At 46.1% G+C, this 22,293-nt stretch overlaps 1 protein-coding gene across 2 annotated transcripts; it reads left to right on the plus strand.

The window, feature by feature from the left end:
• Positions 1-7,483: 7,483 nt before the first annotated feature.
• On the plus strand, positions 7,484-22,122 carry THAP12 (THAP domain containing 12). 2 transcript variants are annotated; one of them, XM_086622282.1, is made up of 5 exons: positions 7,484-7,634; positions 15,993-16,113; positions 18,316-18,423; positions 19,438-19,474; positions 19,762-22,122. In XM_086622282.1, the coding sequence occupies exons 1-5, from the start codon at positions 7,546-7,548 to the stop codon at positions 21,705-21,707; spliced, it is 2,301 nt and encodes a 766-aa protein (XP_086478408.1). In that variant the 5' UTR covers positions 7,484-7,545; the 3' UTR covers positions 21,708-22,122. The 2 variants fall into 2 exon arrangements, with proteins under 2 accessions (XP_086478408.1, XP_086478415.1); XM_086622289.1 differs by lacking the exons at positions 7,484-7,634; positions 15,993-16,113 and adding an exon at positions 16,776-16,809.
• Positions 22,123-22,293: the final 171 nt, after the last annotated feature.

Genomic DNA, 22,293 nt, shown 5'->3' on the forward strand with positions numbered 1-22,293 from the left:
GTGAACTCAGAATGACTGCACACAACCAGCTTGGGTCTTCAAGGTCAAGAGCGTTCCAGTTATACACTAAAAAAAAAAAAGAAAATAAAGACAATATGTTTTGGGCTTACTTCATTGATACGGAAAAATGGCTAAATGTCCCACAGGTGAAATTTTCTCCGTAAATTCATATAAAACAAACAGATTCATTGTGAGTAAAGGAAGAAAATGCAGAATGTGAAAATGCCAGTGTTTTTTCTAGCTTCAGTTGCCTTCCAGATGTTAATCACTTTCTTTGTTCTCATTACCTACATCCTGGGTCTCTGACTGAGTCATCCCTTAAGGAGGCCCAAACTTACAAAGCACCTTCTGACCTTCTTCAGAAAACAAAACAAGAGAGAAACTTGTTGATAGCAGCAATATTTCCTCGTTTCCAAATTAGGGAAGGCTCAACAGTGTAAAAAAAAAACCCACAAGGTAAAAGTAGTTTGTATTGATGCATTTTACTTCGCGGTTGAGGCAAGGTAAGAACTCACGTAATTAAAACAGCTTCGAGCAGTAAATGACTGCAATTTTGTAGCTTGGTCATATTAGGCTGGTACCTTAGCTCTAAAGGAGTTAAGAGCAGCTCACCGTTAGCTTTCCTGTTACGGGGATAAACTGGGATTTATAGAATCAGAGAATGGTTTGGGTTGGAAGGGACCTCAAAGATCATCCAGTTCCAACCCCCCTGCCATGGGCAGGGACACCCTCCACTACACCAGGTTGCTCAAAACCTCATCCCACCTGGCCTTGAACACTTCCAGGGATGGGGCAGCCACAACTTCTCTGGGCAACCTGTGCCAGTGCCTGGACCTGCAGTATTTTTCATCTGATGGTGACCTAGTGACCAACCCCGCACAAGTGGTATCATCTCTCTTGCGTCTCCGTTTCTCACTTTTATAAAGCATTTTAAAAATTACTGTTGGTGATATACAAAAGCCACGCATTGTTATTTATAACAGCATACTGCTGGGTATTCTTTTGCAGAATTTGCTCGATTATACGCCTTTCAGCGAAATTTGTTCCTCCTTCCAGTAAGGGAAATGTATCAATCAGTATCAATGTATCAGTCAATCAAACGTAGTGACCATCAAGCACTCCTACTTGGTATTATGCTCTCTGCGACCCGACATCCTCAGCTCCCTCATCAGCTTAAATAATACGATTCCCATCAATTACAGGCAGTGGTCTAATTAATTAAATTTCCTAGGCGCTTATAGAATAACCTACGTCTCACCACGCTTCCTTCAATCCTCTAAGACAATGGAAGGGGAAAGACAACAAGCTTGGAAGGATCAGGAGTGAGATGGCCCAAGGGAGGAGCAGTGATTTCCACGTGGAGAAGGGGATTTGTATGCAGCCCAGGTCACCAGGACAAAGGCTCAGCTCTTGGGGGGGGGGGGGGGAGCTCGTAGGAAAGGAGCACAGCAGCTTCCCGCTGGATTATTCACTGCATCTCCACTGGCATCGCTACAACCTGATTGATGCAGGCTCCAAAATACCTTTTTTCTTCAGAGAAGCCTTTCCAGGGTAGAAAAGAGGCTCATCAGCTTGGTACTACGTGAGAAGCACAGCTACTGCAGCTGCTGCTTTTCTGCCGTAAACAGTGAATTTTCAGCCTCCAAGAGTCTTACGCTGGCAATTTCAAAAGTAAAACTGGGAAAATCAAGGGGGAAAAAAAAACCTGTATCAGTCTGCCAGCAATGAAGAAAAGAAGTATGAAACCCACTGTGCTTTTATACTAAGATGAATGCAACGTTATAGACAATTTAATTTTTTAGGGAATTTAAAGATGATTTAAAGTATCTTCCATGTCTTGCCTAAGATAGAAATAGCCTAGATACTATCAAAAGTTAAATTATTTCTTGGATCTTTTTTTTTTTGTTTCTGAGTTAAACAGCCAAACCTATGGTGTTAAGTCCACTTAAGAGCTTACTCAGTGACTCGATACGCTTTCCTGACATAAAACATCTCTATTTTAATTTCATTCTATCACCCTCAGACCGCTCTTAAAGTCCCTCTTTCTCCTCAAACGCTTTTCCCATCGCATTTTTTCCCTTGGTTGAGATAAGAGCAGAAGCCTCAGGAAGGTTTAGGGGCTGGCAGCTTGCCAGAGGAGCCTTTTGTACACAGCCTTGTCAGATACAGGGATTGTCACCCAGGACTATTTGTATTTAAATCCACAAAGATATTTCAGCTGCTTTCACTGAAGATAGCTTTGAGTTGTTAGTTAACAGAGATTTTTTTTCCCCCCTATTATAAGTAAAACATATTATATTCCACGTAACGTATTTATTTAACAAATGCTAAGAGCTTCAGTGCTGAAAGTACCTAAATTCAGCAAGGCTTAAATCCGTCAAAACGCCACCGTGCATCAAGCTGAGCTCCTATTTAAACAGTCTGCTACACGGAGGCAAAAACTTCATTATATAACCTCAGATAATGGAAAAAAAACACTTCATTGTGTCATTCTGCGGCATATCAGAGAGTGAATTGAAGCGGGTACCCTCTGCAATCCGGGGAGGCAGATGCAAACCTCCGGCCTCTTTGTAAGCCTGCTGTTTTGGTGAAGGATGTAGAAACTTACTGGGAAGACAGCAAAGCCACTTCTCAGAACAGAAAGCGTGGAAATAAGGCAAAGCATTAGAGTTATCACCCCACCGCACAACTCGTCTCCTTATCAACCGTGCCTTGGGCTGCATCCAGAGCAGCGCGGGCAGCAGGTCAAGGGAGGGGATTCTGCCCCTCTGCTCTGCTCTCCTGAGACCCCCCTGCAGTGCTGCCTTCAGCTCTGGGGTCCCCAGCGCAAGAAGGACATGGAGCTGCTGGAGCGGGTCCAGAGGAGGCCACGAAGATGATCCGAGGGCTGAAGCACCTCTGCTCTGGAGAAAGGCTGAGAGAGTTGGGGCTGTTCAGCCTGGAGAAGAGAAGGCTCTGGGGAGACCTTCCAGCACCTAAAGGTTCTACAGGAAAGCTGGAGAGGGGCTTTTTACAAGAGCATGTAGTGATAGGACAAGGGGCAATGGCTTTAAACTGAAAGAGGGGAGATTTAGATTGGATATAAGGAAGAAATTTTTCACTCAAAGGGTGGTGAGGCACTAGAACAGGTTGCCCAGAGAAGTTGTGGCTGCCCCATCCCTGCCTGTATTCAGGGCCAGGTTGGATGAGGCTTTGGGCAACCTGATGTAGTGGAGGGTGTCCCTGCCCATGGCAGGGGGGTTGGAACTGGATGATCTTGAAGGTCCCTTCCAACCCAAACCATTCCATGATTCTATGATCTATGGCCACATACGCATGTTACAAACCACCAGTAACTCTAGCACACTTGTGCAATTCAAAGAACGTGTCTCAGATTAGCATTTAGCAGAATTCAGCCACGTCAGGACCTAATTTGTCTTGTGTTTTAGGGGAGCTTCCGTGTTCTCCCTCAAGTTGCACATTTAACCCATCAACAGACCATGTATCGCTCTGAGGTTCAACTCAACTCAGGCGTGAGTGACTTCCTCCTGATTTTGACTAAATATTTTTACAAGGCTGGATGGGTTATATCAATGCTGGGGAAGCAAACTGTAAAAGATGTATTCCATCACTCTGCAGAGACTGGACAACAAAGGCAGCTCCACAGACAACAGGATGAACAGTTAACGATCACCATTACCTAATGGCCAATGAAACTAGGCATTTGCTTATCTGGGTTTTGTTTGTTTTTTTCCTAGCAATACAGTTATTTATAAACTCTTAATGCCCAACTGGTTTTGAAGGATGTCATTCATTTGCTGTGCCTTGAATTCAATAAATGATATTGATCCTGGAACACCTTGCAAATGAAAGTTCACTTAAAACATCTGGTGTTGTTACAGGATGGAAACAGCGACGGAGAAGCTGGCGTCAAGTTTGGAAACCAGACATCGCTGTCACTGTGCAATCTTCATTGAAACTTTGGGAAAAGTTCGTGAACTTTTTAAGAGGTTGGTCTTAACACTGGTGATTAGCAAGGCTTCTGCAGACTAGACTACCCATCACTCCTGGGCTGGGGCAAGCAAACAGGGAAAAGATCACTCAGATTCCCTCACTTTAACTCCTCCAGGGTGGTATGTCTGTCTTTCTGTCAGTGTGTGCTGTCTGCAGAGCAGGACGGTGAGCTATAATCATCTCCTTGGGCTGGCAGAACGCGCCAGAGACTGCGGCAGCTCCGGTGGAAGTGAGGGCTGGACTCATCAGCTGCTTGACGTTTAGATGGCTGCTTTCCTGTGCAGGGAGGGAAGCAGCAGCAGGTCAGAACACAGACCACTACGAGTAAATCGCTTAGTACCGGTCATGGTGAGGCACTGGAACAGGTTGCCCAGAGAAGCTGTGGCTGCCCCATCCCTGGAAGTGTTCAAGGCCAGGTTGGATGAGGCTTTGGGCAACCTGGTGTAGTGGAGGGTGTCCCTGCCCATGGCAGGGGGTTGGAACTGGATGATCTTTGAGGTCCCTTCCAACCCAAACTATTCTCTGATTTGGAAGGATATGCCTGTGCCCAAAATCACGTCCTTTGGCCAGACTCTGACACAACAGCCTCGCATAGAACTACAGTGCTGCAACACCAAGGGCGCTCTGGATTGCCTCACATCAAAGACCTGATACAAAACCTATGAAAATCAGCACTTGGAATCAGAAAAACAAGGAAAAAAGATCCCAGTGAAACAGGGAAAATGCAATAGGAAATGGGTCTGATAACCCTCGAGTATCATCGTGGACTGGTAACTTTCATTTGCAAAAAACTAACTGCAAGGAGCCAGGACGATGTGTTACTCTGACTTCAGGCTGCAGTTACATCGCATACTGGTCACAGTGCTGCAGGCTTCACCAAGCGCCCACATGGTCTCAGAGAGCCTCTCATGCAGCGTTCAAGATATTCCTCACCTCTGCCTTCCCGTTCTCCAGAACTGTAGGCAAGCCCTGGACATAAGCATCTTATTTTTAGAATCATAGAATCATAGAATGGTTTGGGTTGGAAGGGACCTCAGAGATCATCCGGTTCCAACCCCCCTGCCATGGGCAGGGACACCCTCCACTACACCAGGTTGCTCAAAGCCTCATCCAACCTGGCCTGGAACACTTCCAGGGATGGGGCAGCCACAACTTCTCTGGGCAACCTGTGCCAGTGCCTCACCACCCTCTGAGGGAAAAATTTCTTCATTAGATCTAATCTAAATCTGCCCTCCTTTATTTTGAAACCATTACCCTTTGTCCTGTCACTACACACCTTTGTCTAAAGTTCCTCTCCGGCTTTCCTGTAGCCCCTTTAGGTACTGAAGGCTGTTGGAAGGTCTCCCCCGAGCCTTCTCTTCTCCAGGCTGAACAGCCCCAACTCTCTCTGCCTGTCTCCAGAGCAGAGGTGCTTCAGCCCTCGGATCATCTCCATGGCCCTCCTCTGGCCCCGCTCCAGCAGCTCCATGTCCTTCTTGTGTTGGGGACCCCAGAGCTGAACGCAGCACTGCAGGGGGGGGTCTCATGAGAGCAGAGCAGAGGGGCAGGATCTCCTCCCTCGACCTGCTGCCCACGCTGCTTTGGATGCAGCCCAGGATATGGTTTTACATCCTGTCATTGCAAATTTTGGCATGTCTCAAAGGGAGCAGGAATACGGATCTACAAAAATACCTCTATGGGATTAACCTGATGTCCTTTTAGTTCTTACAGACAGGTTATCCCAACAACAGTGTGGCTGCATGAGTTGCAAGAGAGTGTAACAGTAGTAAGAGTCATGAAAGCATCTCAGACTTCAAATATTCTCTTGCGAATGAACTTTCAGCAGTAGGAAACCTGCAGGAGCACACAATCGTGCTTACACAGTGCATTCAGAAAATAAAGGCATACTGATTTTCACCCTGGGAAAGAGACAGGCATTTCATTTCCAAAAGTACATTCAAGAGGTTCTTTTACAACCACTATTATGTGACGTAGAATCCTGGATTTAAGGTACAGCTGACCTTGAAGACACAGTGGGGAAATAAAGCAATTAAAACCTCCACACGAACACAGATAATCCCTTTAGGAATAATTTATCTAGAGAACACAGATGACATGTACAACACTTCTAATACAGTCTATAATCCCCATTCGATATCCATGGACAAGAGACAGAAACACCTGAAAATACACAGTGAACAATACTTGTGTAATCTGGAGAATTATTTAAGACACAAAATCACCAGCACACAAATTATATGTGCGAACTTCAAAGGCTACTCTGCAGGAAAAAAAAAAGGTTTTGGTGATTTCTGTACTTTACAACAGAAGCTAATTTGGGGAATTTCCAACTAAGTAGTCATGTGAACTCATTTTCTTTAAAATTAATGGACTTATAGAATCAGAGAATGGTTTGGGTGGGAAGGGATCTCAAAGATCATCCAGTTCCAACCCCCCTGCCATCAGCAGGGACACCCTCCACTACACCAGGTTGCCCAAAGCCTCATCCAACCTGGCCTTGAACACTTCCAGGGATGGGGCAGCCACAGCTTCTCTGGGCAACCTGTGCCAGTGCCTCACCACCCTCACAGTGAAAAATTTCTTCCTTATATCCATTCTAAATCTCCCCTCTTTCAGTTTAAAGCCATTGCCCCGTGTCCTATCAGAACGCTATTTATGTGATTTTAAAGATACATGAAAGATGCATCAGAGCTAAATTCTTACATCGCAGCACTATTACCCCAAAACCAATTATCATTTGCCACCAGCATTTATCCATTTCACAGCATCTCTTTCCTCAGGCCACGTTTGGGGAACGAGCCCTTTTCTTCTCCCGCCCACCCAGCTGCCTGCCAGCTTTCTCCTTTCCTTTCCTTTTTTTTTTTTTTTCCCCCTACGGCAGACCTGGAACAGCTACACTCCCTCTCTGACCGCTTTATTGCTCAAAACACCCGTGTTTTCCCTCATTCTCCGCGCGGGCTGTGGAGTGACGACATCTTCCTTAAAAAAAAAAAAAAAAAATAAAAAAAGAGAGAAGAAAACAGACGAGGGAAAAAGATCGTGACCTCACTCCGCACCCCGAGTCCATTTGGACAGTAAAACATACAGAATAGAGTGCATAAAAATATGTTTTTCTCCACCCCGGAACGGCTCAGTGGGCGCCATGTCGTGACCACCCCCCCCCCCCCAGCGCGTCTACGCATGCGCCGGGCTGCGCCGGCGGGGGGGGGCGGATGCTGGGTGCGCATGCGTACGCATGCGCACCCAGCATCCGGCCCTCCCCCGCGCCGGCGCAGCCCGGCGCATGGGCACTCCGCCGCTGGCTGCCGCGCGCGGTGCACTGTGGGAAGGAGGCGGCTCTTGTCCCGGCGGAGGGTGGCGGTGAATCCTCCCGGCCGCTCACAGCAGTGTAGAGCCGCTTCCCCCCCCCCTCCTCCCTCCCTCCCTTCCTCCCCCCCCCCCATCCTCCTCCTCCTCCTCCACCCCACATCCACTCCCCCCCTCCCCCCCCTTCCTCCCTCCGGCCCGCGGATTTAAAGGGGCAGCGGCGCCAATCCGGGGGGGGGGGGGACCATGCCGAACTTCTGCGCTGCTCCTAACTGCACCCGCAAGAGCACTCAGTCCGACCTGGCCTTTTTCCGCTTCCCCCGGGACCCGGTCAGGTGAGGTTCCCGCCGGGCACTGCCCGGGAAGGCGGCCCGCGCTGCGGAGGGGCGGGCTGAGGTGGGGGCGGCGCTCGCTTCTCCCCTCAGGCCCCGCCGGCCCGCAGCCCTCCGCTCCGCCGGAGGATGCGCCGCGGCGGGGAGGCGCCTCCCTCGCTGCCCCTTCCGTCGCAGCCTCTCCGCCTCACCTAAGCGGAGCGGGGAGCTGCCGCGGTGCGGGACAGGGAGGGTCGTTGCGGGGGGGGGGGTGTGTGTGTGAAGGTGTGCGGGGCCGGCGGCCGCCCGGCGCTGCTGGCGGAGCAGCGCGGTGTGGCGCCGGCGGGGCGGGGCTCCGCGGGACCCTCCGGCCCGCCGCGGGGAGGCGGCGAGCAGCTGCGCATGCGCCGGCGCGACCGCGGCTTCCCCACCCCGGGGGACGCGTCTCCGTGCGGGGCGGGGGGAGCCCCGTGGGGGTGGTCGTGACTGGGGGTGGCGGGTGAGGGGCTGCCTGACTGTGAGGGCAGCGGGGGCTCAGCATGTGAGGAGTGCGAGGGGTGGGAGAGGGCTGGGGCTGTGAGGGGTTGCCTGCCCGTGAGGGGACCGGGGGGCTCGGGCGGTGAGGGGCTGTGAGGGGAGCGGGAATTTCAGGCTGTGAGGGGAGCGGGGGGCTCAGACTGTGAGGGGTGTGAGGGGATGTCGGGGCTGTGAGGGGTTGCCTGGTTGTGAGGGATGGGAGAGGGCTGGGGTTGTGAGGGGAGCGGGGGGCTCAGGCTGTGAGGGGCTGCCTGTCTGTTAGAGGTGTGGGGCAGCCATGGGATGTATGGCAGTTAGAGGTATGGGGCAGCAGTGGGATGTATGGCAGCTAGAGGCGTGGGGCAGCAGTGGGATGTGGGGCAGCAATGGGATGTGTGGCAGCTAGAGGCGTGGGGCAGCAGTGGGATGTGTGGCAGCTGGAGGCGTGGGGCAGCAATGGGATGCGTGGCAGCTGGAGGCGTGGGGCAGCAGTGGGATGTGTGGCAGCTGGAGGCGTGGGGCAGCAGTGGGATGTGTGGCAGCTGGAGGCGTGGGGCAGCAGTGGGATGTGTGGCAGCTAGAGGCGTGGGGCAGCAGTGGGATGTATGGCAGCTGGAGGTGTGGGGCAGCAATGGGACATATGGCAGCTGGAGGTGTGGGGCAGCAATGGGATGTATGGCAGCTGGAGGTGTGGGGCAGCAATGGATTGTGTGGCAGCTGGAGATGTGGAGCAGCAGTGGGATGTGTGGCAGCTAGAGGTGTGGGGCAGCAGTGGTATGTATGGCAGTTAGAGGTGTGGGGCAGCAATGGGATGTGTGACAGAGGTGTGGGGCAGAAGTGATGGGATGTTCCAGTTCACAATGGCTGAAAAGTAGGGACTGTGCACTGGTAGACCAAGAAGTGTGGGAGTGAGAGGCCATGGAAAATACCATGAAAAATAAATCCTGCGCTTAGATGTAGAAACCCCTGTGTAGAAGCTCGCCTTTAAATCTAGATAATGCTCTTAAAATCGTTTGGTTTAACTTGCTTCTTGCAATTTTGGGAGGTGCATAGGCACTAGAGCGATGCCAGCTGTTGCTCTCCTAACAGTAGTTAATAAAGGCTGATGTTTTTGACAATTTGTACATGGTATTTGCTTGCACCCATCCTTGAATCTGCTTGATCTGCTTCTTGGAAAGTTTCAAAAGCCATGGGAATCGTGAGTGCGTAGTTTTTTCTAAGAAAGCAGTCTTCTAAGTAATTTCAAATGAAGACACAAAAGCTTGTATAGGTAGTAGGTGCTGCTCAAAGCTCTGGTTTTGGATGTGTCATCAAGCTCTCCTGTGTGAATGCAATTCCTTGCGTTAAAGCTGGGATAACCGGACCTCTTTCTGATGCCCGTACGTGCCAGGTTTTATAGTACAGTCCATGTTACCTAGGTTTATGCTTTAAATGAAAACAAATAGAAATAATTGATTGCCTACTACAGGCTGGGCAGAGAATGGATTGAGAGCAGCCCTGAGGAGAAGGACTTGGGATGTTGGGTGATGAGGAGCTCAACATGAGCCAGCACCGTGCGCTGGCAGCCCAGAAAGCCAACCGTGTCCTGGGCTGCATCCAAAGCACCGTGGGCAGCAGGGCGAGGGAGGGGATTCTGTCCCTCTGCTCTGCTCTCCTGAGACCCCCCCTGGAATACTGTGTTCAGCTCTGGAGTCCCCAACACAAGAAGGACATGGAGCTACTGGAGCGGGTCCAGAGGAGGCCACGGAGATGATCTGAGGGCTGGAGCACCTCTGCTATGGAGACAGGCTGAGAGAGTTGGGGCTGTTCAGCCTGGAGAAGAGGAGGCTCCGGGGAGACCTTCCAGTACCTAAAGGGCCTACAGGAAAGCTGGAGAGGGGCTTTGGACAAGGGCGTGTAGTGACAGGACACAGGGCAATGGCTTTAAATTGAAAGACGGGAGATTTCGATTGGAGATAAGGAAGAAATTTTTTACACTGGGGGTGATGAAATACTGGAACAGGTTTCCCAGAGGAGTTGTGGCTGCCCCATCCCTGGAAGTGTTCAAGGCCAGGTTGGATGAGGCTTTGAGTAACCTGGTGTAGTGGAAGGTGTCCCTGCCCATGGCAGGGGGGTTGGAACTGGATGATCTTTGAGGTCCCTTCCAACCCAAACCATTCTATGCTTCTACTCTTAACTTCATTTATGTGATTCGCTCCTAGCGTTGTCTGTTCCCACCCTTTGTCCTAGGAGAGCCGCAGGTTCTTACACAGTCGAAGAAGGAATAGCTGCAGTTTGTGGGGAATTAAAGAGATTTGGTGCTGTCTGAACTTCAGTCTTAATTTGCAAGGGGTCCGTGCTGTGAAATCCGAGTCGTGTCAAGTTGTGCAAAATTGATCAATACGTGACAGTTCATTGTATGAAGAAAACGTCCCCTTCAGTGTGTAACACTCGATTTAAAGACGTTTTGAATTAATGTTTTCCGTCATAGCAATGCAGAAATATATTAAAAAGTGTGCAGTTAATTAAACGATGCACTAATTTTAAAGATTTATTTTTTTGTAAACTGTATCTCAGAATTAGAATGCTACTACTTTTAACTGCCATTTGTGGAAGTTTAGAAATTAAAACTTTTTGGAAAAAAAAAATGCATGTCAGCTACAATGACTTGGAACAACATAGATTTATGGATGTTTCTTTGGCAAACATTCAAGTGGATCGCAGATGTGGTTTTGGGAAGCGTGTGCTGGCTTATATTTCTACAGTGTGTTAGAGACCATGCCTTCTGAGTGCACGACTACTTCGTAGTCCCTTCGGAGTAGTTCAGGCTGACACAGTTAATGTTCCTGTAACAGATTAGGAGAAAACAGAATTAAAATTGACCCTGAAGGATCATCTAGACCTTTCCTCTGTTCAAAGGAAGAATTAATTGACCTAAACTGTTCCTGGTGTCTTTGTTGTGCTGTTAAAAACATGCAGTGACAAAGGTGACACTCTTCTTAAGTTCTCTGCAAACTTTTTCCACCCTAATATATTACACATTTCTCATTTAAACCTGTGTTTAAATTGTCCGAAGTTGATCTTAGGTGCTTGTAGTGGTTTTAGGCTGATCCAGCAACTAAACTCAAACAGTCTCTCCTTCTCCAGTAAAGTAGAGAGTAGAGAAAAAAAAACAAAGGGACTGAGGGTTGAGACAAGAACAGAGGGAGCACCCACCAACCATGGTCCCAGGCAAAACAGGCAGAGCTTTTCTCAAAGCAAAACAGTTTATTAATGATTACTTAGAAGGACAAAGGGAAACAAAAACTGATTACTTGAGAGGACAGAAAGAAACAAAACCAGATCTTAAAACCGACACCTTCCCCCCCCCCTTCCTTTTCCTCCCGGCTCTACCTCCCCCCCCCAGCAGCACAGGGGGCAGGGACTGGGGGAGTGCAGGTCAGTTCATTCCGTGCTGTTACTGCTGCTTCTTTCTTAAAGGAGAAGGAGTCCTTACACCCTTTTCCCCTGCTCCAATGGATCCCCTACCCACGAGGAAAAATCCACAGACTTCTCCAGCATGAGTCCAGCCCACTGGAAACAATCCTCCCCACAGATTGCTCCGGTGTGGGCTTTACCACAGTCTCGGGTACTTAGGGAGCTGTAGCCACTCGCTCCGGCGTGGGTCGTCACGAAGACTCCAGATGCCTCTCTGCCTTGTCGTGCCCCCAACACGACCATCCTCAGGCTCAGGCATCTTCTCCCCACGGGCTGCGAGTGGGTCTCTGCTCCACTGAGGCCGTCCTGGTTGCAGGGGGGCCGCCTGCCATCTCACCATCAGCCGCAGGGGAAACTCGGCTCCGGCACACCTCCTCCCGCTCCATCCTCACTGACCTGCTGTCGATGCGGCTGTTTCTTTCAGATCTCAGTCCTCTCCAGGTGAACTCAGCCCAGTGGGCACCCGGGAGTGGGGTGCCCCCGAGTTCCCCAGCTGGCTCCGCCGCCGCCATTCTCCGTGGGCGGCGCCGGCCCGACGCAGGCAGCTGCCTGGCTGGGAGCCAGGGAGCGGGGGCAGTGCCCTCCTCCCTTCTCTGCTCGATCCTGGGCGAAGCACCTTTTCCGGTTCCCTTGTCCTGACTTAAATAGGGCAATTCGCAGAGGCGCCCTATTGGCTCAATCCCGAGGGGGATGGCAGTCTGATCTGGTGGCCAGAACTAAGCCTAACCCGGTTCCAAGACCGGGGAGGTCACAGGGACCAAAACCCCTCTCCTGCCACCAGAACCACCCCCCCCCCTCCACATCAAACCATGACAGTGCTATTTTAACAGCAGCATTTAAAGATTGATAAATCCATGCAACCTCCTGGCTTTGTAGTCCGGAGGATGTTAGTGGTTTGTTGTTTGGTTTGAACCACAGTGCAGGTGTAAATGATGATGTGTTGCTTGTACTGCTTGCTGTCATAGAAACTGGGTACCATTACAGGTCAAACTGGGCTGCTCAGCAAAGTATTTTTTGCCAGAAATGTGCTGTTTGCACTTGGCAGCTTACAGTGAGCAACTTGAGTATAATGGCATTAGAGTACATCTTTAAAATTAAATTTTAATTTTGAAAAAAATCATTGATGAGAAGTACATAGGCACAGGTAAATTGTCTCTACTACCTTACTGCTTTCAGTTTTTCTGCAATAACTGAGTAACTGCCTTTACATTTTCCCAGTTCAGTGCTAAGCAGTTCCAGTTAGATGTTCCACGTCTGATCTTTCGAGCCTTAGCAAGTGTACGAGAGCTAACCGGTTAGTTAACACCAGCTTCATTTATTGTCTCTACCTGAGAAAATGATAGATCAGGCTTTGAAAAAGAACCAGCTGCGTTTAATGGATGGTTCATAGTCTTTTTATATCAAACAATGATGTAAATAGCCTCTATTACCCCAACAAGGATGCATATTTTATAGTTTTACACCATCTAGGCAGGGAGCCCTACAGTAAGATCTGCCTGTTTAACCCTCATCCGTGTTCCTGACTCTGTGATGTTGTTTTGAGTTGAGGTGAGGTGTGAGTATTCGGAACAAAATACTTTTTGAGCAAAGAGACGGTGTTGTGCTGCAGTGGACCAGTACTGAGGTGACATAGATGGGTTACGCTCTATCCACTCTGAAATAAAATGCCGTTTGAGCTTCCGTGAGATACCAGCACATCTCTGGAAATGTAAAGTTTGTGACTGAAGAAAACCTTCCTAGAAGTTAATCATAGAATCACAGAATGGTTTGGGTTGGAAGGGACCTCAAAGATGATCCAGTTCCAACCCCCCTGCCATGGGCCCGGACACCCTCCACTACACCAGGTTGCTCAAAGCCTCCTCCCACCTGGCCTTGAACGCTTCCAGGGATGGGGCAGCCACAGCTTCTCTGGGAAACCTGTTTCAGTGCCTCACCACCCTCAGAGGGAAGAATTTCTTCCTTAGATCTAATTGAAATCTCCCCTCTTTCAGTTTAAAGCTGTTGCCCCTTGTCCTCTCACTACACGCCCTTGTCCAAAGTCCCTCTCCAGCTTTCCTGTAGCCCCTTTAGGTACTGGAAGGTGCTGGAAGGTCTCCCCAAAGCCTTCTCTTCTCTAGGCTGAACAGCCCCAACTCTCTCAGCCTGTCTCCAGAGCAGAGGTGCTCCAGCCCTCTGATCATCTACATGGCCTCCTCTGGACCCGCTCCAGCAGCTCCATGTCCTTCTTGTGTTGGGGACCCCAGAGCTGAAGGCAGCACTGCAGGGGGGTCTCAGGAGAGCAGAGCAGAGGGGCAGAATCCCCTCCCTCGCCCTGCTGCCCACCCTGCTCTGGATGCAGCCCAGGACACGGTTGGCTTTCTGGGCTGCCAGCACACGGTGCTGGCTCATGGTGAGCTTCTCATCCACCAGCACTCCCAAGTCCTTCTCCTCAGGGCTGCTCTCGATCCATTCTCCGCCCAGCCTGTACTTGTGCTTGGAATTGCCCCGACCCACATGCAGAACCTTGCCCTTGGCCTTGTTGAACTTCATGAGGTTCTCACAGACCCACCTCTCCAGCCTGTCAAGGTCCCTCTGGATGGCATCCCTTCCCTCCAGCGTGTCCACACTGATCTGATAATCAGCACCTGCTCGGAAAGCACGAGAGCCAGATTCGATGTAATTTACATGCTAAAGGTCTCCCATTTAAAAAGACTGTTTGTACTGTTTGGTTAAATGAAGAGCACTCTTCTCTTGTTGGGGTGACTGTGCTGTGCAGGCAAGACCACAAATCTGGTGCAAAAAACTGATATTTTTTTTTTTTTAAACATTTTCAGAATTTTCTTGCTTTAACTCATTATTAAGGATTCTCATGTGGGTCTCTGCTTTCTGTTTTATGGCACTTGCTGCCACTGTTATGCTGATACTTTGCAGGAACTAAAACTTAAGATACACAGAAGGTTCTGCCAGCAGAGATCAGAATCCAAGATTCTCTCCTTTCATCTTCACAGTTGTCTTTTATTGCACTCGGTTAAAGTAGAGGTGATGGTGAATCCACTCAGAGCTGTGGATTTCCTCATTTGGGCTGCCCACCAAAACATGTGGCGAGACAACCTTTGTTGTTGGATAATCACTAATTATTTTTCTCCCTCTCTTCTTTCTTTTCCTCTCCCTTCTTGCTCCTGTGAGCAATAATTCCGTGTTTGCAGTCAAAAACAATAGTGAAATTGCTTTCTCATAACTTCTAGCTGTTTCTTGGGTCTGGACCCATCTTCTTTTTAATTTAGGAGTTAAAAAGATGATTTAAAGCCTTTTGTTTTTAAGTGGACTGAGTAATTTTTTTGCTTTCATGAATTTCAGCAATGATTGAGTTGTGGGGAAATCTCCCTCACTTTGCCCTACTGAAATAGCAGAATCTTCATATAACTTCTCTGTAGATTCCTGGAACTTTGTGGGCATTGCCAACATGTACCAGTTAAAAAAAAACCACCACCACAACGCTTTAAAATATGAGTTCATGTTGAAAAGTTTGGGTTCGTTTGGTTTTTGTTTGTTTGTTTGTTTTCTGAAACTTTTAAATAAAGAGATGTCAGTAGTTGCTGGAGTCTTGTTAATTTTTGTATATATTTTTACTGCCCAGATAAAATAGATGAGTTTTACTGGAGTAGCTGCGTAGAATCAGTCTGTGCTTGTTTTTGCTCAAAAATCCACAGCAAGAAAGTGATTGCAGAGACCCCGTTGGGGGAAATATAAACTGATTAATGTATTTGCATCAATTACTGCAAGGAGCTCTATTAGTAGGGGAAAAGTTTATTTAGCTTTGTGTTATGCCTCAGAAAACTAATCCAGAGCAGAAGGAAATGTAAAAATGTGCATCTAACAAAAACTTACTTCAGGCGTGAGAGCACTATCTGTAGAATGACTGCTTTTTTAATTTTATTGTTTCACTTTTCAAAAATCTACTCTCAACTCCTCAGTGATCACAATAAATAAGAGAAATGATTTATTTTGGAGAGAGGTGGAGATGACAACTATTTTAATAGCTGCCTTCATGAACTTTGACTTTAGTCTACAAGCACATCTCTTTTTTAACTTTTCAAGATTAAATTCTTAGGAATTAAATGGTCAGGTTTCATGAGCAACTGCGTTACAGTCTGATGTGTGTATGAGAAAGAGGAGAATATATAAATTAAGGGAAAAGATTCCTGAATTTGCTGGAGCAAAACAAAGTGGTGAGCGAAATGAAGTGATGAGCAAAAGGAGAAAACCAAATTTTTAACAAGATTTGATGTTTCTGTGCATTTCAACAGAAGGTGTACAGAACTTTCCTGAGCCTTGCGTAAAGGGCAGGGCTCGCTGCACTCCAGTTCTATTTGAAATAGTAGGGGATTTTCTTTTATCTTAAAACTAGCTAATTCTTTTGCTTCCATGCAGATGTCAGAGATGGGTAGAGAACTGTCGAAGGGCAGACTTGGAAGATAAAACTCCAGATCAACTCAACAAGCATTACAGATTGTGCGCTAAACACTTTGAGACTTCCATGATCTGCAGAAGCGTAAGTAAAACCGAGCGTTCCTTTATTGCATCTTGCAAAACGTGGTTAATGTTTTTCATCAGAATGCTGTGTTTTAATCTTTGATCACAGAATCACAGAATGTTAGGGATTGGAAGGAACCTCAAAGGATCATCTAGTCCAATCCCCCTGCTGGAGCAGGACCACCTAGATCAGATCACACAAGAACGCGTCCAGGCGGGTTTGGAACATCTCCAGAGAAGGAGACTCCACAACCTCTCTGGGCAGCCTGTTCCAGTGTTCTGTTACCCTTACTGGGAAGAAATTCTTCCTCATGTTTAAGCAGAACCTCCTACGTTCCAGCTTATACCCATTTCCCCTTGTCCTATCATTGGATGCCAGTGAGAAGAGCCTGGCTCCATCCTCATGACAGTCACCCTTTCCATATTTATAAACATTAATGAGGTCTCCCCTCAGTCTCCTCTTCTCCAAGCCAAAGAGACCCAGCTCCCTCAGACTTTCCTCTTAAGGGAGATGCTCCGCTCCCTTCATCATCTTTGTGGCCCTGCGCTGGACTCTCTCCAGCAGTTCCTTGTCCTTCTTGAACCGAGGGGCCCAGAACTGGACACAATATTCCAGATGCGGCCTCGCCAGGGCAGAGTAGAGGGGGAGGAGAACCTCTCTGACCTACTAACCACACCCCTTCTAATACAGCCCAGGATGCCATTGATCCCCGAGGTAAGTGGGAAAAATCAGTCTCTTGGTGTTAATTGGTCATTGGCATGGTCTAGGGCACCACGCAGGCTCGCAGATGTTGGCACAAAGGATGAAGTGGAAATGAGCAGTCGGGGAAGAGAAAAGCAGAGCCACTCCTGCTGGTTTAATATGTTTGTGGAGCCCTGGTCTTCACTGCAATTCCTTCCTCTAGCAAAGCAGTGCTCGTTTTGTTTATTGTCACTAGATGTTACAACATTCTATACATTTATTGGGTGTAAGTGTGTAGGTTTGCATACCTCTGATTATTTAAAATCATTCGTGTGCTGTTACTGAAGCGTGTGCATGGTGTGATGCAGTGAAATTACACTCTGTTGTGGCCAAGAGATTTAAACATTCTTTGCATCTGTCAAGCTTTTGGTTCCTGTTACATTTTATCCAGCTAAAATCACGGCACTGTTTCCTGTTAATGAAATAATAACTTTCAATTCTTCTTGCTAACGCTGATTTTAATAGCTTACATAAGAGCAGGAAATCGTGGACTTGGGGATTTGTGTCAGGTTTTAATTTGCAGGCTGAATTTCACTCTGATAGATAGGCAATATCAGTCCTTTAGTTATTAAGGGTAATTAAAATACGCAGGTCAGACCTTGAGCTCCTGGTGGTATTGCGTGTGACAGGGTCTCTGATTAGCCAGCATCCCAGAAACAAATGAAAAAATGAATATTGGAGGTAATTCTGGATCTGAGAGGAAGCTTTATGAAACTTAATTTGTTTAAAATGTATTTCAATCTAATGGCAGGTATAAACATAATCAGTTAAAATTCTGTATTTACTGGAAATTCGCCAGTTTAGATGACGTAAGTTTACAGTATATCCAAATTAAAAAAATTTTACTTCAGATATTTTTTTTTTTAACTGCTAGAAACATTGACTTGACCACCTTGAAGTCTGTTTTTCATGCCGCTCATTTGACAGATACGTTTTTCTCAGTATCATCTTCCACAGAAGACTACTGTGGAATTTGTAAGTCCACATAAAGAAGGAGTTGAACATTTTCATAGTGAAAATGGTTATGTGATTGTTTCTAAAATTGTGAAAGAGGTTATGGAACCCAAAGCTTGGTAGTAACAAAAGGTTTTCTTCCTGATGCATACATGTCTTTTTGTCCAGAAAAAAATAGTCATAATATTACAGTATTAATTATTGCGTTTGGGGTCTTTGATGTGAAGATAAGGGGGAAGAAAAAGGGTTTGTGATTTGTGTTGGAGTGGTGGTTGTTTTTTTAAATATCTCTCTCCTCATTTTCAGTATTCTCTTTATATATAGCCCAAAATGTGACTTGAACAGCATAGCTTTCCCTTTGTTTTGAAACATCAGAAAGTGAAAATACTTTTTTTTTTAAAAAAAAAAGGAAGAAAAAAGAAAAGGAGGAGGGAGCATGGCATCTGAAATTCTGAGGGCTTTTTGTGCACACACAGTGAGAACTTTCCAGAGATATCCCTAATCCAGATTTCTGTTGTCTTGCAGAGCCCTTACAGAACGGTTTTACGGGATAATGCTGTGCCAACTATATTTGATCTCACAAGTCACTTGAACAATCCGCACAGCAGACATAGGAAAAGGATAAAAGAACTGGTAAGACTTTTTTTTTAAATATTAAAACAATAAAGGCAGGTAAGTTCGCATGGAACTTTTGTACAAAAGTGTTTAATAATAATAGGTTGTACTTGAGTGTTGGCATTTTCTGTACTGCCTATTCTAGTCTCTTTCGTTGATTATAAGCTAAATGCCCAAATATTATGCTGATACAAATTTTATCTGCCAAGTAAGGTTTAAAGAAATAATTTGGAAAACGAAATGTGTTGATCCAGAGCTGACTCTGTCTTCCAGAGAAAGTGCATAGTTTCCTTTTGCTCATTATTGCAGCGCTAACTGAACACAACCTGTGCGTGGTACCCCGAAATTTTTGCTGCATCTTGATTGTGATCTTCAGTTCACTGGTTTAACTTCTGAAGTCTGCGCCAATTCACACGTGCTTGTTCTAGCTTATTGTTCTGAGAAGATGATCCATGGATAAAACCAAAAATCAAGATGATTATTTTTTTCCTGTGGAATTGTGTCTTGTCGATACCTCTTTTGTATCATTTGTAGAAAAAGCGTCTCTAGATCTCTGTGGTTGCAAGTACACTGACAATTCAGGGGAATTCAACTCCTAAACTCTGCTCGTCTGTTAGAAAATGACTATTTCTAAATATTTCTTCAGGAGTTTGTCTCTGTTTATGGACTGAAAATAGAGTTAAAGACAGTTCTGTCTACTGACAGTGCGTGTTCATATTGAAACAGAATTCTTTAATGGAATCTATTTACTAATAATTAGAAGATACATGTTGGACAAACTGCTCATGTAAGTAGGGAAATCTGGGCAGTAGTGCCAAACTGTTCTCATGTAGTTACTAGGTCTGTGTCATGGCAGCAATAAACTACCTGAAGAAACCTCCCTCTCTTGGACCTTCTAGCACTTTTTGGTAAATATTAACACTCTTAAAATGGTCTCATCTGCAGTGTTTGTACCTGATCTTGATGTCTTTTGATATTTTAAGGTCATGTGCTAGATGTTGTCATCCATGTAATTTTTTTTTTTTTTTAAAGAGTGAAGATGAAATAAGAACATTGAAGCAACAAAAGAGTAAGTGGGCAAAATAACTGGGTTTGTAAAAGGTTTGTTTACTGAGCCCAACAAGGTAATGCAGGACACATAACTGTAAGTTTATATATAGCAGGAGGATAATTTTGTTCCTGCTTGATTCAAACAGCCAGTCTAAAACTCTTTCTGGAATACTCATTCACTTTTAAATGGGAAGCATTCTTCTCTGGACTCCAGTAACTTAAAGGTAAAGGGGATAGTAAGGGAAAGAAAACGTTATGTTTTATTCATGTTATCTTGACACAGGTTTTTTTTTTTACATTTTGTAGTTGATGAAACTTTTGAACGGGAACAGGCAACTCAAGAATTGAATGAAAGCAAAGAACAAAACACTGTCTCAGAGGAAGGAGGGGAAGAAGTAGAGGAAGAAATTGTCCCCTTAACACTGGAAGAAAGAGAAAACAAAGATTACCTTAAATCTTTGTTTGAAATTTTAATCCTAATGGGTAAACAAAATATTCCTTTGGATGGCCATAATGTCGATGAGCTTCCAGAAGGTATTTTTACTTCAGATAACTTTCAGGCTCTACTGGAATATAGAATAAATGCTGGAGATGAAGTTCTGAGGAAACGATTTGAGATGACTGCAGTCAATCTTGAGTATTGTTCGAAAACTCAGCAGAAACAAATGCTTGAGATCTGCGAAAGCTGCGTGAGAGAAGAGACACTGAGGGAAGTAAGAGACTCGCACTTCTTTTCTATTGTCACCGATGAAGTCGTAGACATAGCAGGAGAGGAACACTTGCCAGTGTTGGTGAGGTTTGTTGATGATTCTCATAATCTGAGAGAAGAATTCATAGGATTCTTACCGTACGAGGCCGATCCTGAAATGTTAGCTGTGAAGTTCCACACGACTATCACTGAAAAGTGGGGTCTGAACATGGAGTACTGTCGAGGTCAGGCCTACATTGTCTCCAGTGGCTTTGCTTCGAAAATGAAAGTTGTGGCTACAAGACTCTTGGAAAAATATCCACAAGCTGTGTATACGCTGTGTTCCTCATGTGCCTTAAATATTTGGCTGGCAAAATCTGTCCCCGTTGTTGGTGTTTCTGTTGCGTTAGGAACAATCGAAGAAGTTTACTGTCTTTTTAATCAGTCTCCACAATTACTAGTAGAACTGGACAACACGATTTCTGCTCTTTTTCAGAACAACAAGGAGAAGGGTAACCAGCTGAAGGAGATCTGTCGTTCTCAGTGGACAGGCAGGCATGATGCTTTTGAGGTTTTGGTGGACCTCGTGCAAGCCTTGGTGCTGTGCTTGGATGCGGTAAGCAGCGACTCATCCGTCAGGTGGAACAACTTTATTGCCGGCCGAGCGTTTGTTCTTTCAGCCGCGTTAAGAGATTTTGACTTCCTTGTCACGATTGTAATTCTGAAAAACGTTCTGTCTTTCACAAGAGCGTTTGGAAAAAATCTCCAAGGTCAAACATCAGATGTATTCTTTGCAGCTGGCAGCTTAACAGCAGTGTTGCATTCTCTGAACGAAGTGATGGAGAATATTGAAGTTTACCATGAATTTTGGTTTGAGGAAGCGACAAATTTGGCTGCGAAACTGGACGTACAAATTAAACTCCCAGGAAAACTTCGCAGGGCGCAGCAGGAGAACTTGGACTCTGATGTAACGTCGGAAAATTACTACAAAGAAATCCTTAGTGTCCCCACAGTAGAGCACATTATCCAGGAATTAAAAGATATATTCTCAGAACAACATTTAAAAGCTCTGAAGTGTTTGTCGTTAGTGCCCTCAGTCATGGGGCAGCTCAAATTCAATACATCAGAGGAGCATCACGCCTACATGTACAAAAATGACTTGCCTAATCCAGACACGCTGTCTGCTGAGCTTCACTGCTGGAGAATCAAGTGGAAGCACAGAGGAAAAGATATTGAACTTCCAGCTACTATTTATGAAGCACTTCACTTGCCTGACATCAAGTTTTTCCCCAACGTTTACGCCTTGCTTAAAGTCCTGTGCATCCTTCCAGTGATGAAGGTGGAGAATGAAAAATACGGAATGGGGCGGAAGCGCTTAAAGGCATACCTGAAAAACACCTTGACGGAGCAAAGGTCGAGCAACCTTGCTTTGCTCAACATCAACTTTGATATAAAACATGACTTAGACTTAATGGTGGACACCTACATTAAGCTCTATCCAGACAAAGTGGAATTTCCAGACTTTATTCCTTCAAACAACTCTGAAGTAACAGCAGATGCTTAATTTTTAAGCTCTGATCTGTTGAAACAGCTTTTTCTTCATTGGGTTTCAACGCTGAGGGGGGAAAAAATCGTGAAAGCTGAAAAGTCACTGCAATTGTGTTTCTGTTTTAGTTCTTGGAATGAAGAAGGTGTGGTCAGTGACCCAAATTAGGTTTTGTTAGTCTGCATTAAATGTGTCATGTGAACAAAACAGCCTGAAAATAAACCTGTGCTCTTGGCAGAGGTGGTTTCTACATCTGAGTGACTTAATTAGCTGCTCGTTTGCTTTATTGCATCTTGGAAAAAGTACATTGTGATTGTAGATCTGATGGGGGTGTCACATTAGGATAAGGAAAAAAACCCTCAAAATGTTAAAAAGACTGTAATCCATTTCAGTTCTGTTACTTGGGATTTTATTCTTTTTGAAGACTTTTTAAAAAAAAAAAAAAAAGACTTTGATATGTGTTTAACTGGCATTTTGGAGAGTGGATTCATCTATCCCACTATCCTGGTGCTTGGGACTGGTCTGGTGTAAAGTGGATGTTGGTGGTAGAGGTACCTTTACGGTTTTGTTGGAAGAGTCAACCTCTTTAATCTCTTGATGACTG

This window comes from Tauraco erythrolophus, chromosome 1 (genome assembly GCF_009769465.1).
Source record: "Tauraco erythrolophus isolate bTauEry1 chromosome 1, bTauEry1.pri, whole genome shotgun sequence".
NCBI lineage: Eukaryota > Metazoa > Chordata > Aves > Musophagiformes > Musophagidae > Tauraco > Tauraco erythrolophus.